General features: G+C 37.7%; 1 protein-coding gene across 6 annotated transcripts in view; it reads right to left on the bottom strand.

Annotated features, from left to right (window-relative positions):
• Nvl (nuclear VCP like) overlaps positions 1–18,312 on the bottom strand; it is a 136,439-nt gene that overhangs the window by 36,486 nt on the left and 81,641 nt on the right. For all 6 annotated transcript variants that reach the window (XM_071600028.1, XM_071600027.1, XM_071600029.1 and 3 more), the window contains one exon: positions 2,706–2,812. In XM_071600028.1, coding sequence (XP_071456129.1) covers positions 2,706–2,812 — 107 coding nt within the window. The remainder of the gene's footprint in view (positions 1–2,705; positions 2,813–18,312) is intronic.

The raw sequence follows: 18,312 nt of genomic DNA, 5'->3' as shown, positions 1-18,312 counted from the left end.
GAAAAAACTTGTGAAATTGCTGTTGTGAGTACTAGATTTATTTAAATATTAAGCTAAGATTATGACTGCTGGACATAATGTAAGTGTTATAAAACTGGCCACAGACATATATACACGCAACAAAAACTGTGCAGTGGTGGAAGGGAAGATAAGAATGTTAATTACCTTGTTAACTTGATTTTTCTAAAATGAAATCTGTACTTAAAAAATAATAACTTGGGCTGGGGTTGTGGCTCAGTGGCAGAGCGCTTGCCTCACACATGTGTGGTGCTGGGTTCGATCTTCAGCACCACATAAAAAAAATAAATAAACAAAATAAAGATATTGTGTCCATCTGTAACAATAATAATAATAATAATAATAATAATGACTTCCTCTGCTTTCTCAGTTTTCTAATCTTTTTTTCCTTTTAACTCTCAGAGCAATGTTAGGAAAGAAAACCTTTTATAACAAAGAAACATTATAAGAAGTTAATCTCTTTCAATTTGTTCTTTTAATTCTCAAATAAAATTAACTTTCTTTAAATAATGTATTACGTTTATTCCCCCTTTTTCATTCACTCTATCACTTATCAACCCTACTGCATAGAGAGGTTTGCAATGTCTGCACTAAATGTCAATATACATCATTTGGCCATAGTACAATCTGGGATGACTTGCCTCCTCCTTTTTATTTTGTGTCCAATTCTTATTAGTTTTTTTTTTTTAAACAGAAAAATCAATTCTGTATAGGCATCTTTTTTCTTTTTTGGGATCCTGAGGATGGAACTCAGGGGCACTCAATCACTGAGCCACGTCCCTAGCCCTACTTTGTATTTTATTTAGAGACAGGGTCTCACTAGTTGCTTAGCGCCTCGTTTCTCTTGAGGCATTCTGAACTTGCAATCCTCCTGCCTCAGTCTCCCCAGGCACTGGTGTGTGCCACCTTGCCTACCTCTGCACAGGCATCTTAAAAGCTGGAAAACATATATAGCAACAGTTTTTTACTAGATGTGTTTATACTTACATTTGGGTCAAAAGTCAAGCCACTGTAATTTATGATTAAAATAATTCTTAAATATTGTACAGAGAAAATATTGTACAGAGAAAAACATCGGAGGATATTGCTCCCCACTTACTGAAAAATATTATATTCTGCTAAAAATATTGAGTAAAAATGCATGTTATTTAATTTGAAAATCACTGAGGAAATAGGATATGGTAGGTCCAAATAAGTCATTCATACCTATTATTCTGAGGGAAACTTGGGGAGGATGTGGGAAAATTGTACTCTCATTCATTGTTGGTGAGTCTGCAAATTAGTAAAACCGCTTTGGGAATCAGTATGGAGTCTTCTTAAAATACTAGGAATGGAACTACCATGTGACCCAGTTATCGCATTTCTTGGTATTTATCCAAAAGAACTATAATCAGCATTCTATAGGGATACATGCAGGGCTGGGGATGTGGCTCAAGCGGTAGCGCTCTCGCCTGGCATGCGTGTGGCCAGGGTTCGATCCTCAACACCACATACAAATAAAGATGCTGTGTTTGCCGAAAACTAAAAAATAAATATTAAAATTCTCTCTCTCTCTCTCTCTCTCTCTCTCTCTCTCTCTCTTTAAAAAAAAAAAAAAATTCCTCATAATAGGGATACATGCAGACCAATGTTTATAACAGCACATTTCACAATAGCCAAGTTATGGAACAAGTCTAGGAGCCTGTCAACAGATGAATAGATGAAGAAATTATGGTATTTACTCAGCAATAAAGAAGAATGAAATATATAATTTGCAGGTGAATGGGTAGAACTGGTACAGCACATCTTGCTAAGGAAAATAAGCCAGACGCAAAAGGCAAAGACCCAAAAGTTTTCTCCCCTATGCAGAAAGTGGAGAGAAGTAAGGATTTTAAAAATCAAAAAAACTCATGAAACTGGGAGAACAGTGGAACACAGAGGAAGGGGACTGAGGAAAGGGGTAAGGATGGGAAAGGAAAGAAACTGTAGAATAAAATTATAGTATGTGCAGGTATGAATAACAGTTGCAATGAATTTAACTTTTACATAACTATAATACACAAATTAATAAAATGATAAATACATAGAAGACAGAGCAGAGGAAGGGGATCTAGGGGAGGGGAAAGGGGAAGAACAAGGGATTGAATTGGAACAAACTAAGTTATATGTGGTTATAAATATGTCAAAATGAACCTGCTATTTTGTATAACTATAATACATTAATACAATTTTTTTAAGTTGAAATACATAAACGTGGAGGACAAAATTCAATATGGTGTTATCAAAACTGAATTTTTCTCTGGATGTTTACGTTGGACCTACATCTATTTACTTTTCATCTCCAAATGTTTCTATTCCATTTCAAACATGAACTAATGTTAATTCTTCTAAAAGTAACAATCACACATCTAAAAGAATGGAAAATGTGATGTCAGTGATATGTCTAATATATTAATTGAACATCTCCAAATATCCCTCTGCTTTTTCAGTTTTCTAATCTATTTAAGTTGCCTTCACTTTAAGCAACTAAAAATAAAAATGGAGAGGATTTTCAATGATAAAATAAAAGTTCATCTTCCTTTGTGGGAGATCTAGACTGGACAAATATTTAGAGTAAAGAAAGTATTCAGTCATCCTGAATTAATACCCGTTGTAACTATAGTTACTGAGAGAAACACATCCAAAAATATTCCATTTCCTTTACTCACTTTTGTGATAGTTTTTAAGATGGCAAGACGGTCTGCTGGGGGTGGCATACCCACAAAGAGTGTTTTGTCCAGCCGACCTGGGCGCAGAATGGCAGGGTCGATGATATCTGGAGAAGGGAGAACAAGTCTTAAATAAATGAAACAGAATAGATTTTTTTAAAAATTGAAAAATCCATCCCACCTTCTAGCCCCAAACCTGCTCTTTCTCCAGGATTCCCAATCACACATAATGAACCCCCACCCCAAAACACCAGACTGGTTTCTCCCCTTCCCTCTAAACAGGTACAAGTTCCATCAAGTCTGTCTCTGATTACCTTAACCATCAGTTCAAGAAAATATAAGTCCTTAACTGGTCTAGCTTGTAAACCTCCCCTTATAATGCTGCCAAGGTTATCTGCCTAAAACACAAGTCCATTGTTTCAACTCCTGCTCCTTCCTGCACAATGGACGCTACATTTCTAACCAGGGCAGGAAAGCCCTTAGGACCTCACCATCTTCCTTTCTAGTTTGATTTCTCCCCAAAACACTAGTTATCAGATGTCTTGCTGTTCCCTAAAAGATCCAGAAGCTTCAAGCCTCCTTCTCTGTGCTCTCAGTTCTGTCTTCCTCTGAAATGCCCTCCCCCATTCATATCTATTGCAGTTCTCAAAGGACACTGCCTTCTTTCCTGAGGCTCCTCAAAGAAAGTCTCCTGCCTTCTTTTGTGCTTGGTCTCTGGGTGCCAGCAGCACTGCAAGCCTCACACCATGCCTGACAGGAGGCTCCTTATGAACATTCCTGACTTCTCTACAGAGACTCCATTTTTTAGCTAAACCATTTCCAACAGTTAATTTAAGCGTGAAATTGAGAGCTATTATAAGACACAAAGGTAAGACCACTGCATATACAAACCTAACTAGAAATAATGAAATTCATGTTTCTAATAAATATATTGCAACTTAAACAATATTTTCCTCCTCCACAAAGACGCACAATTAGTCCTCTTTGCAGCTGACATTCCATCTGTTAGTATTACTGTTGAACCACCAAATGGAAACTGTATCTTTATTCAATGCTTTTATGAATTTTCAACTACTGTTGGAATTTCTCTTGGGATGGCAAAATGCACCATTTGAAAACGAGTTAAAATATGTATGTGTGTGTGTGTGTGTGTGTGTACACAAACCTGCCTAGTGGTCATCTTGTCTATAGTATAGAAGTTCTTAAACATTTTGGTCTCAGCATCCCTTTGCATTCTTAAAAATTACTGAGTTTCTCCTTCCTAAGTTTTCTTAGCTACCCTTCCCATTCCTAGGTATATATCTCCAAGAGAAATTAAACCAAATTAAAGCAAAAACTTGCACATGAATATTCATAGCAGCATTATTCATAATGTCCATCAATTGGTAAATAAAAACTTGTATAACTATAAAATGAATTATTATCTGGAAATAAAAAGGGATGACGTACTGAGACATTGTATAGCATGGATGAACCTTGAGAATCTTACATTAAGTAAAAGAACAGACAAAAAAGCCCTCATTATATGACTTCTTTTATGTAAAATATATAGAATAGGCAAATTTATAGATACAGTAAGTTAGTGGTTACCTAGAACTGAACATGAGGTAAGGAGAATGAATGCTGAAAAGTATAAGATTTCTTTTTAAGAATGGAAATATTCTAAAATTAAATTGTGATGGCTGCATAACTCTGCAAATATACTAAAAATCATTAGAATGCAGGCCTAAAATGGATAAAATTTTTAAAAACCTAAACAAAGATGGAAAACAGAATGAGGTATCTTCTTATGATTGATTAAACAATTATGAGTCTACTACATACCAGCTTACCTACAAATCAGGGCCCAAGTTAATTTTTAAAAAAAGTAGTACTCTGTCAAAGGGCAAGGTATACAGGCCTGACCACAGCATGTGTTCGACTGCCTCCAAGAAGCATTCAACCTTGATACAAGACCAGTCAGACTAGAAGTGAGGGAACAGGTCTGTTTAACTTAGACCTTTAGTGTCTAAATATCTTACTGTAAGAAAATAAACAGCTTCTTTTTAGTCCTCTATTCTTTTATCTGCTAAATAATTATTTAGGGCTTAGAATGAACAAAATACTTTGAACCAGAAAGTCTCAAATGTAAAAGTGCAGACCTAATTCTTGTCCAGATGGAAGCTTATTTGCTTATTTTTTCAGCTGTGCCATATCTAGAGGGCAGAAACTTTTTTCTGCTACAGGTAGGAAACAGACACCATCAAGTAGAAGAGAATGTTAAGAAGCTGGTTTGGCTATATGGGTTTCAAAGTCTACATACTCTACGCACGAGTATCTTTTTTATTTTTTTTAAACAAGTTACACAGTGCACTGAGTGCGAACAGGTAATTCTCCTACTGAGAATTAGGAGGGCTGGCATTTGAAGAAAGAAATACAAGTGTGCAGAACAGACTCAAACTAGGGTATCAGTGGCCTAGCAGTACAAGGAGCTGCATCTTCTCTAGCTAAGTACAGGCAGCTGGTTTAACTGCAGCTATACCACACATGCGAAGAGGGTTCAGAATAATCTGAGATGGAATAGTGGATAGTGCTAAGAGCCAAGTATATGATGCATGGCATTTTTGGTAGAAAGGTGACGCCAGCTAGCCATTGAGATGATATGATTATGTTAAGATTTGCATTCATATGGATATTGGACTCCTGCTGTTCACCTAGGCCAGGTACGGGACTCCTGGAGAGTTCCCATTGGTTGGGGAAGTACAGTAGGAGGGAGTTCCGGGGGAGGAGCTCTCTCTGCGGTTCCGAGAGGAGGCCGTGTGGGTGGAAAAAATCTTCCCGGGCGGTACCGGACATTGGCGGCAGTTTCAAAAAATAAACTTTGTTCCTGCTTGAGTGGCTCGTGATTTTGTGCCCAGCCAGACTGCGGCAACTGGCGGCCCGCACGGGGAACGCCTGAAGCTTGGAGGTGAGTAAAATTGCTCGCCCCTGAGGGAAGGCAACAAAATGGGTGACCATTTCAAAAAACAATGTGTTCTCGTTTTGATTTATCTTGTTTTTGTTTCAAGCTGCCTATCCCTAGAATTTTCTCAGGCAAACTGGGAAAAATGGTTGGCTCAAGGTTTGAAGTTGTTCGGCCCTGAGAAAGAGAAAATTGATACAACTATTCTTTGTTCGGTTTTTGTTTCATTCTGTTTCGGTTTTGTTTTATGCTATCTTATTGGGTTGCGTTACCTTTATAGTAGATTAGAAACTAGTAGAAAACAAACCGAAAGACTGTTAAGTAAATTGTTAGAGGTCCAGACTATGGTAGAAAACATGTTAGGTCAAGCGAAAGAGAAGGTAGTCAGACAGAGGAAGATTTGAAGAAAGAAAGCTTAGAGGAAAAACAACCATCAGGCGGGGAATTACAACAGGAGGCTGCTACTAACCCCGTTCTATCACCAGAGGGCGTAATTCAACCAACAGCTCCATCTACAGCTGAGCAGCCCTCAACTCCCATAGTTGATGGACGGAATCCTGAGGCAGGACCCCAAAGATTGGCATGCCCTGTACTTGAGCAGGCAGGAGGGCAACGAATTCACCGTGCTTTAGATTTCAAAACAGTGAAGCAATTAAAGGAGGCTGTAACAACCTACGGGCCACAAGCACCCTTCACTGTGAGCATGGTCGAATCCATTACCAACTTAGACATGACGCCAGCAGACTGGGCTAACATGTGTCGATCTGTGCTAAATGGAGGACAATATTTGTTATGGAAGGTTGCCAATGAGGAATTTTGCATGGAAACAGCTAGGCGAAACGCAGCAGCCGGTTACCCTCAAAGAAATCTAGATATGTTATTAGGAAAAGGACCTTATGAGGGTCAACGGCAACAAATTGAATATGATCCTGGCGTATACGCACAAATTGCTGTAGATGCAATTAAGGCATGGAAAACTTTACAGGGGCATGGAGATTTACAAGGACAATTATCTAAGGTAATACAAGGAGCTAATGAACCTTACGCTGAATTTGTAGATAGGCATATTCAGACAGCATCTAGAGTATTTGGAGATACAAAACAGGCAATGCCATTTATAAAACAACTGGCTTATGACCAAGCAAATCGTTGCTGTAGAGAGGTCATCAGACCATGGAAACATGAAGATTTAAACACATATATTAAATTATGTAGAGACATTAATGAACAAGGGCAAGTCTTAGCAGCAGTACAACAGGCTTTAAATGCCAGGCCAAAAACATGCTATAATTGTGATCAAACAGGACATTTTAAAAGGAGTTGCCCCATAGGAGGAGGGTTTAACAAGGCTAGGTATCAAAGGAATAGAATACCGGGTATTTGCCCACGATGCCGTAGAGGGAAACATTGGGCTAATGAATGCCGTTCTCAAACCACCATAGAAGGTATTCCGTTATCAAAAAACAGACAAGGACCAAGTGTTTACCCACGATATCGTGGAGAAAGACATCAGGCTCCATTGCCAAAAAACGGACTGGAGGGCCCAATGCTCCGGGGCCCAAAACCACAAATATACGGGGCAGTGGAGGAACCCAGCAACACCATCAAGGTAGTGCCCAGGACGCATTATCCATTAAATCCCTCATCAGACAAACTAGAGGGAGCGCAGGGTTGGACATCTGTGCCTCTGCCAGAACAGTACTAACTCCAGAGATGGGAGTTCAAATCATTCCCACAGGAGTAAAAGGACCTCTTCCCCAAGGAACAGTAGGCTTATTATTGGGACGCAGTTCTTCAACACTAAAAGGACTTATGATAAGTCCTGGGTTAATTGATCCCGATTATGAAGGTGAAATAAAAATTATAGCTAGTTCTCCAAGAGGTATATCAGTAATTTCACCAGGAGATAGAATAGCACAGTTATTAATAATACCCAGCCTACATGATAAATTTTCCAGTCATACTGTAGAAAGAGGTTCCAGGGGATTAGGCTCCACAGGTATAGATTGGGCTATGCTGTCTTTAAATCTAGATTCTCGCCCAATGCTAAAACTAAATATTCAAGGACATGACTTTAATGGGCTACTTGATACAGGTGCAGACCTTAGCATCATATCTCATCAAGAATGGCCGAAACATTGGCCATTACAACAAGCCACTCAAACTCTTCGAGGCCTAGGAGTGGCAACTAATCCCCATAGAAGTGCAATGGTATTAGATTGGAAGGATCCTGAAGGATGTGAAGGAACTATACAGCCCTATGTATTGGATCATCTTCCTATAAATTTATGGGGACGAGATGTCCTAGATCAATTAGGTTTGACATTAACAAATAACATCAATCCTAATGCGCCCACTACTAGGGCTAGACAAGGCTTTAGGAAAGAAGAAAGATTAAGAGAACAAGAACAAGGTATGACAGCACCAATTCAAATAGATCAAAAAACAAATAGACATGGATTGGGTTTTCAGAAAGGGCCACTGAGACAATCAAAATTACTTGGAAATCAGAAAGACCAGTGTGGGTTCCTCAGTGGCCCCTGACTAAAGAAAAGATACAAATAGCCCATGACCTGGTCAAACAACAATTAGCGGAGGGACATATACAACCTTCCGTATCTCCCCATAATACTCCCATTTTTGTCATTAAAAAGAAATCTGGTAAATGGAGATTATTACAAGATTTAAGAGCCATTAATAATGAGATGGTTATTATGGGACCTGCTCAATCAGGGATTCCCCAATTGTCTGCTTTACCAAAAACCTGGCATGTTTTAGCTATAGATATTAAAGATTGTTTTTTTTCAATTCCAATTCATCCCGAGGATAGTCCACATTTTGCATTTATTATCCCTGCACTAAATCATGAAGGTCCTGATCAGAGATATGAATGGAAAGTACTCCCTCAAGGGATGGCTAATAGTCCAACTATGTGTCAAATTTATATTAACAAAGCAATCCAGCCACTTAGAAATCAAAATCCTGAACTACAAATATTTCACTATATGGATGATGTGTTATTGGCACATAAAGATAAAAACACATTGCTAGAATGTTATGCCACACTTACAAATTTATTAAAAAATTATAATCTAGAGATAGCAATAGATAAAGTACAATTAAATCTTCCAATTAATTATTTAGGGGTTTTATTATCCTCAACCATGGTCCGTCCACCCAAAATTCAAATACGAGTAGATCAACTCAAATCACTTAACGACTTTCAAAAGTTATTAGGAGACATAAATTGGATAAGGCCTTATCTAGGCATACCAACAGGAGAGTTGGGACCTTTATTTGATATTCTAAAAGGTCCATCAGATCCAAATTCACCCCGCATGTTGACGCCTGAAGCAAGAAAGGCATTAAATATCATTGAAACATATATGGAAAATATGCATTTGGATAGAATTGATATAAGTTTGCCTTTATTATTTATTGTACTGCCAACAAAAAATATTCCTACAGGAGTATTCTGGCAAGAAGGTCCATTATTGTGGATACATTTATCTTATTCTCCTAACACTATTCTTACTAGGTATCCTGAGGCTGTAGGACAATTAATACTCAAAGGAATAAAAGCAGCCAAGGGAGTGTTTGGAATTTCTCCCAATAAAATTATTACTCCATATACTATAGATCAAATTGATGAGTTAGCTAATGAGTTAAATACTTGGGCAATAATCATGTGTAAATCTAATGTTTCATTTGATAATCACTTACCGTCTAATCCTTTGTTGTCTTTTTGGTCTAAACATCCTGTAGTTTTTCCGAAGATGACAAAAAAATCCCCTATCATAAATGCTCCAAATATATTCACTGATGGGTCAAATTATGGTACAGCAGCAGTAGTTACCCCTGATCAAACTTTTACATTTTTAGTACCCAAACAATCAGCTCAAAAGGTAGAGCTTAATGCAGTATTACAAGCTTTTATGATGTTTAAAGATTCTGTATTTAATTTATTTTCTGATAGTCAGTATGTAGTTAATGCTATAGTATCCCTTGAAGATGCTGGTAGGATTTCCCCTTCTTCTACTGTTTTCTCTTTGTTTTCTACTATACAAAGTCTAATCTGGGACAGAAAAGATCCATTCTTTATAGGACATATCAGGGCACATACAGGATTGCCTGGAGCCCTTAGTTTGGGCAATGAGATAGCAGATAAATCTACACATGACATACATATTTTCTCCACAATAGAAGAAGCTATAAATTTTCATAAAAGGTTCCATGTCAATGCTAATACTTTACAAAAGCGTTTTAAAATAACTAAAGAACAACCCCAACATATAATAAAACAATGTCAAAATTGTGTGACATTTTTACCACAAGTTAATCTTGGAGTCAATCCTAGAGGACTGATACCTAACCATATTTGGCAGATGGACGTCACACACTTGCCACAATTTGGAAAATTAAAATATTTACATGTTACAGTTGATACTTCTTCCGGATTTCTGATGGGCTCCCTTCATGCCGGAGAAAAAACTAAAGATGTTATAGCTCATTGCTTACAAAATTTTGCCACTGTGGGCGTTCCAAAACAGTTAAAAACCGATAATGGTCCTGGTTATACGTCCACCTCTTTTAAACAATTTTGCTCATCATTTGGCATTACTCACATAACAGGAATTCCATACAATCCACAAGGACAAGGCATAGTTGAAAGACCTCATCAAACTATTAAAATGTACTTATTAAAACAAAAGGAGGGAATTGGAAAGGGGTATATATCCCCCAAAGATAAACTTAAAATAACCCTTTTTACTCTAAACTTTTTAAATTTGGATTCATCAGGGCTTAGTGCTGCGGAAAGACATTTGTATCCAAAAAATGTACATAAGCCTAAGGTACTTTGGAAAGATATTCTAACAGGACAATGGAAAGGTCCTGACCCAGTGATAGTCTGGAGTCGGGGTTCTGTTTGTGTTTTTCCACAGGAAGAACAGCAGCCGATTTGGATTCCAGAGAGACTAACTAAAACAGTTCCTACAGACCAAAAGGAAGATGATTCCACTCAAATCCATAACAGCTGATATCCAGATCTCCAGCTTGGCTATTCTTACATCTGCGACAGTGATTAACCAGGATGTTTTTTTCAATATCTATTTTATTATTGCTTTTTCCCACATCATAAAGTTCTATTTTATTTTTGAGCTCATACAGACCTAGGTTAATGTTTTTTCTGATCAGTTTTATATTTTGACTGTGGAGTTTTTGAACATTGCAATGGAGATTTCACCTAGGTAAAGCTACAAGGCCTTTACTATTGTCTTATGTGTTATATGTTACGTGTGCACACTTCTGTTTTGTGTTGTATGTCTGTATGTGCGTATGTCCATATATCACATATGAGGGGCGCTCATGCAGATGGATCCAAAAAAATTTTTTTTTATTATTCACGTGATTTTAATAGTTTAATTTAATTTGGGTAAACAGCTGTTGAGGATTGTTCTAATATATGAACAAATAGAAGGTTAACAAATCTGTTTGTTTACTTTCACCTTTCCTTTTCATTATATTTAATAATTCTGTTCAGGATAATGTAAATTGTTCTAAATATTGTTTTCTTAGTACCTGTTGAAATGTTACATATTTTTTTTTAGCATCATTGTTAAAATTCCTATTTTCATCCCAGTGCCGGTGAAGACAAAGATAAAACCAAACTACAACTTCTTCGAGAGTTATCACAACAAACCGTGTAAGCTGATACATCAATGATTTATAACTCAACAAGTAATGCTCAATCAATGAGTCGATTTATTTTGGAAGGATATGGACATATTGATAGATTCCTCTACTTTGAACTGCTTACAGAACTTGCCTGGACTATGTATCACTTGTATGCTTTGTGATCTATTTGTTGATGCAGCGAATTATGGTAGTGCTAGCGTATCTTTGCTGATGTGTCACCAGTGATGTAATTTTTCCTAGGAGCCGTTAATTGACTTGGTGTCATGACATTTCTGTATCCTCCTCCCTTCTACTAGTGATGGTCTAATTTTGGGGGCCAACAGAGGTGAGGTAAAGAACCTCACCCCCCCACCGGCACCAAGGCCAAATTTGGGGGCCAACAGAGGTGAGGCAAAAAACATCACCCCCCCACTGGTACATAGGCCTATCCACAAGTATGGCTATATGCTGGACCGGTAGTCAGTGACGGGTATGATCCAATTGAAGTGGTATCAACCTAAGACAGGAGGCTGACGCCTAAAAGTTAGTTTTCCGATGACGGGTAAGAACCATATGTTGAATTGGACAAACCTAACAGGCACGGTCCCTAGCCAGATTGCTTGTTACTTAAACAGAAGGGGGGAGATGCTAAGAGCCAAGTATATGATGCATGGCATTTTTGGTAGAAAGGTGACGCCAGCTAGCCATTGAGATGATATGATTATGTTAAGATTTGCATTCATATGGATATTGGACTCCTGCTGTTCACCTAGGCCAGCGGGACTCCTGGAGAGTTCCCATTGGTTGGGGAAGTACAGTAGGAGGGAGTTCCGGGGGAGGAGCTCTCTCTGCGGTTCCGAGAGGAGGCCGTGTGGGTGGAAAAAATCTTCCCGGGCGGTACCGGACATTGGCGGCAGTTTCAAAAAATAAACTTTGTTCCTGCTTGAGTGGCTCGTGATTTTGTGCCCAGCCAGACTGCGGCAGGATAGTACTTTCAAAAAAGTAATAGCTGAGGAGTTGGGATTGTGGATCAGTGGTAGAGTACTTGCCTAGCATGTATGAGGCTCTGGGTTCAATTCTCAGCACCATATAACAATAAATAAATATAGATCCAAGATGGTGGGCCAAGAGAGGCAGCATTCCGTGTCACTCCATGACCTAGGACTCAAGTAGTGAGAATACTGCTTCTCTGTAGTGATATTCCTGCTCCTAGGCAGGAATCACGATTACTGTGCCCTTCCAGGGCTCCAGGCCTCAGTGTCAGGATGCCGCTCCCACGCATGACACCTGGCAGCTTCCCACATGCAGGAACTCTAGCTGCCACTCCCATGTGGACCCCCATCTACCCCCATGGGGCTCCCCTGGTTGCTGCCATCTTGGGACGCTGCAGCAGCAGATAGTCCCCTACACATAGTAGCTGCCTACACCAGGGAACTTCACACAGGCTCTGAATAAGCTGACAGCCACATACTGCAAGCCAGAGCTGTCTCTGAACTCCTTGTCCAATGCCATCACTCGGCTCCCCCCACTGACCCGACACCCAAACAATGAAAGCAGGCGCCTCCATCTTGGGTCACCTTCATCACTTTCAGTGGGAGCAAATCCCAATTTGGAACTCTGGCTGGCCAGGTACTCAGTTTCTAACTACCCCCTCTCCCCAGCACCTGCCACCCTGGCACAGTGACACCCTGGTTACCTTCACCATCCTGAGGGCAGAGATACTATCTAACAACAGATGACCCCACCTATTAGATAAAAAGGAAAGCAGGAAAGATACTGATCTCCAACTAAAAGAATCCCTGTTTCTTCCTTCAAGTTCTTTTTTTCCTCTCCCTCTATATTCTCCCGCACTCACATCCATATGTGAAACCAAGTATTTTGCATGAATTAGGATTTTGAAGACTGGGACTTTTTAAAAAATTTTTTTCCCACCAATTTCTACTATTTTAACATTTTTTATTTTTCTAAATATATATTTATATTTGTTTTATGTACTCTACTGTCTTCCCACTTACTTGTCTACTCAAAATTACTTTCTCTCCCTTCTCCTGCTACTAACCTTCCTTGTTAGATTTCTCTTTCACACTTCCTAAGAAGTGTGAAATACAGATCCAAGATGGTGGGCCTCCTACCTCCTCCTTAGCATATCATCCTACTCCTCACCTCTGGTTCTTTATCCACCATTAGAAACTGTAAACACTTTTAAAAACCTACTGAGTATATTGTAGCTAATAACTGAATTCACCATTTCTGTACATTTTGACCAAACTATAAACGTCTTAACAGCAAACATTTGTTTTTAGGGTGTATATTGGTTATATTGGAATCTGTTACCATTGTCCTTCACCTCAAAGGAGAGGTATTAGATCCCTACAGGGGCACTATAAGCCTCGGATCCACAGTGCTAGAAGGGAAGACAGATAAGCAATATGAAAAGACAAGGGAAGAAAGTGCCCCAAACATATCAAGATATCACATTATTAGAATCCATGGCCAGCACAGCAGAAGAAATGACAGAGACGGAGTTCAGGATGTACATGATAAAAATGTTCTGTGAATTAAAGAATGATATAAGAGAGCAAATACAGGCAGCAAAAGATCATTTTGACAGAGTTACATAAACAAATAAAGGAAGCAAAAGATTACTTCAACAGAGAGACAGAGGTTCTAAAAAAAAAAAAAAACAGAAATCCTTGAAATGAAAGAAACAATAAACCAAATTAAAAGTTCAATTGAAAGCATTACAAACAGATTAAACCACTTGGAAGAAAGGACCTCAGACAATGAAGACAAAATATATAATCTTGAAAAGAATGTAGCCCACACAGTGAAGATGGTAAGAAACCATGAGCAAAACATTCAAGAAATATGGGATAGCATAAAAACACTAAATTTAAGAGTTATTGGGATAAAGGAAAGCATAGAATTCCAAACTAAAGGAATGAGCAATCTACTCAATGAAATAATATCAGAAAAGTTTCCAAACATGAAGAATGAATTGGAAAACCAAATTCTGGAGGGTGACAGGGTGCCAAATGTACAAAATCACAACAGATCCACACCAAGACACATAATAAAAATGGCTAACATACAGAATAAGGAGAGAATATTAAAAGCCATGAGAGAAAGGAATAAGATTACATGTAGAGGAAAATCAATTAGATGTGCAGATTTTTCAACCCAGACCCTGAAAGCTGGAAGATACTGGAACAATATATATCAAGCTCTGAAAGAAAACAGATGCCAACCAAGTATGTTATGTCCAGCAAAATTAAACTTTAGATTTGATGATGAAATAAAAAACCTTCCACAAATTTGATCATGAAGTAAAAAAACCTTCCATGATAAGCAAAAGTTAAAAGAATTTATAACTCGAAAGCTTGCACTACCCAACAGCCTTAGCGAAATATTCCATAAAGAGGAATTGAAAAACAACAATGAAAATCAGCAAAGGGAGGTATTACAGTAAAGGAAAAACTACTAATGAATGGAGAAACCAAGTTAGTTTAATACTAAAAATAAACAAAAATGCTGGGAATAAAAATCATGTTTCAATAATAACCCTGAATGTTAATGGCCTAAACTCACCAATCAAAAGATACACACAGGCAGATTGGATAAAAACAAAAACAAACAAAAAAACCAGACCCAACAATATGCTGCCTCCAAGAGACTCATCTCATAGAAAAAGACATCCACAGACTGAAGGTGAAAGGTTGGAAAAAATCAAAACACTCATATGGACTGCGGAAGCAAGCCAGGGTTTCTATCCTCACATCAAATAAAGTAGACTTCAAGCCAATGTTAATCAAAAGGGATAAAGAAGGATATTTCATACTGCTTAAGGGAACCATTCATCAATAAGACATATCAATGAAAAATTTATATGCCCCAAACAATGGAGCATCTACGTTCATCAAACTCTTCTCAAGTTCAAGAGTCAAATAGACTACAACACAATAATTCTGGGTAACTTTAACACACTTCTATCACCACTGGATAGATCATCCAAACAAAAGCTGAACAAAGAAATTACAGAACTCAATAATACAATCAATAGGGCTGGGGTTGTGGCTCAGTGGTAGAGCACTTACCTTGCATGTGTGAAGGTCTGGGTTCGATTCCCAGCAACACATAAAAGTAAATAAATTAAATAAAGGTATCGTGTCCATCTACAACTAAAAAAAATTTAAGAAAAAAAACCTAATACGATCGATAACATAGACTTAACTGACATATATAGAATATTTCATCCTTCAATTAATGAATCCACTTTCTTCTCACAGCACGTGGATCCTTCTCTAAAATAGACCATATATTATGCCACAAAGCAACTCTTAGCAAATATAAAAAATTAGAGATACTACCCTGCATTCTATCAGATCACAATGGAATAAAATTAGAAATCAATGATAAAATAAAAAATAAAAGCTACTCCAAAACCTGGAGACTAAACAATATGGTACTGAATGAACAATGGGTTGCAAAAGACATCAAGGAGGAGATTAAAAATTCTTAGAGGTGAATGAGAACACAGATAGTATGTATTGAAATCTCTGGGGCACTACGAAGGCCGTACTACCAGGAAACTTCACTGCATGGAGTTCATTCCTTAAAAGAAGAAAAAGTTAACAAATAAATGACTTAACATTATATCTAAAAGCCCTAGAAAAAAAAAAGAACAAATTAACACCAAAAGCAGAAGACAAGAAATAATTGAAATCAGAGCTGAAATCAATGAAATTGAAACAAAAGAAATAACTGAAAAAATTGACAGAACAAAAAGTTGGTTCTTTGAAAAAATAAATAAAATTGACAAACCCTTTGTCATGCTAACGTAGAGGAGAAGAAAACCAAAACTACTAATATATGTGATGAAAAAGGAAATATCACAACAGACCCTACAGAAATACAGAAGATAATTAGAAATTATTTTGAAAACTTGTACTCCAATAAAATGGAAAATATCGAAGGCATTGACAAATTTCTAGAGTCATAAGACTTGCCCAAATTGAATCCAGATGATATACACAATTTAAACAGATCAATTTCAAGCAATGAAATAGAAGACGCCATCAGAAGCCTACCAACCAAGAAAAGCCCAGGACCAGATGGATACATAGCCAAGTTCGACAAGACCTTTAAAGAACTAATACTAATACTCTACAATTTATTTCAGGAAATGGAAAAAGAGGAAGCACTTCCAAACTCATTCTATGAGGCCAATATCACCCTGATTCCAAAACCAGGAAGAAGAGACCACATCAAAGAAAGAAAACTTCAGACCAATATCTCTAATGAACACAGATGCAAAACTTCTCAATAAAATTCTGGCAAATCAAATACAATCAGATTAGGCCCCTACTTCCTTAATAAGACTCCTAAAGCACAGAATTAATAAATGCGATGGGTTCAAACTAAAAGCTTCTTCTCAGTGAGGTGAATAGAGAGCCTACAGCTTGGGAGCAAATTTTTACAACTTGCACTTCAGATAAAGCACTAATCTCTAGGGTATATAAAGAACTCAAAAAGCTGTAACACTAAAAAATCAAATAATCCAATCAATAAATGGTTTAAGAAACTGAACACTTCTCAAAAGAGGGTATACAATCAATCAACAAATATATTAAAAAAAAATGTTCAACATCTCTAGCAATTAGAGAAATGCAAATCAAAACTACTCTAAGATATCATCTCACTCCAGTCAGAATGGCAGCTATTAAGAATACAAACAACAATAAGTGATGGCGAGAATGTTGGGAAAAAGGCACAGTCCTACACTGCTGGTAGGACTGCAATTTGGCACAGCCAATAAGGAAAGGAGTATGGAGATTCCTTGGAAAACTGAGAATGGAACCACCTTTACCCACCTATCCTATCCCACTCCTCGGTCTATACCCAAAGGACTTAAAAACAGCATACTACAGGGACACAGCCACATCAATTCACAATTGCTGAACTGTAGAACCAATCCAAATGTCCTTCAGTAGATGAATTGATAAAGAAAATGTGGTATATATACACAATAAAATACTACTCAGCAATAAAAGAGAGTAAACTCATGGCATTTGCCGGTAAATGGATGGAGTTAGAGAAGATAATGCTAGGGGCCAGGGTTATGGCTCAGTGGTAGAGCACTTGCCTAGCATGCGTGAGGCACTGGGTTCGATCCCTAGCACCACATGAAAATAAACAAATAAAATGAAGGTTTTGTGTCCATCTACAACTAAAAAAAAAAAAATTTAAAAAAAAAAGAGAAGATAATGCTAAATGAAGTTAGCCAATCCCAAAAATCCAAATGCCAAATGTTTTCTCTGATATAAGGAGGCTGATTCATAGTGGGGTTGGGAGTATGAGAGGATTAGATGAACTCTAGATACGGCAAAGGGGTGGGAAGGGAAGGGGCATGGGGGTAGAAAAGATGGTGCAATGAGATGGCTATCATTACCCTAAGTATATGTATGAAGACATAAATGGTGTGAATATACTTGGTATACAACCAGAGATATGAATAATTATGTTCTATATGTGTAATATAAATTGTAATGCAGTCTGGTGTCTACAAATTAGAATTTAAAAATTAAAATAAATAAATAAAAATAATAATTCATCCACAACCAAAAAAGTAATAGCTGAAAAATAAGGGGGGAAAATGAAGAGAAAAGGTGGGAAATGGGAGAAAAAATTCTGAGGTAAGCACATCAATAAACCAAAAATCCACATAAAAAGGATCAGATGTGACTCAGTGGATTGCCTGAGTGCACTCTCTGGTAAAAAAAAAAAAAAAAGCTTTAAAAATAAGTGAGTAAATGTGGGATGGTGGGGGGCATAAGATTAGTAACAAGAGGGTAAACAGTAAAAGAAAGCCCTGAAATAAGAACTGTTTATAACACAGGCCTAGACCAAGAAATCCAGTTTGGAGTAGGCTGGAAAGCCCCAGAAGGAATGTCCCAAGATACAATCAATAGCTGGGTGAGATGTAACCCCGCC

Source organism: Marmota flaviventris, chromosome 12 (assembly GCF_047511675.1).
Source record: "Marmota flaviventris isolate mMarFla1 chromosome 12, mMarFla1.hap1, whole genome shotgun sequence".
NCBI lineage: Eukaryota > Metazoa > Chordata > Mammalia > Rodentia > Sciuridae > Marmota > Marmota flaviventris.
The sequence above is the reverse complement of the archived record's forward strand: the minus strand, read 5'-3'. Positions and strand labels throughout refer to the sequence as shown.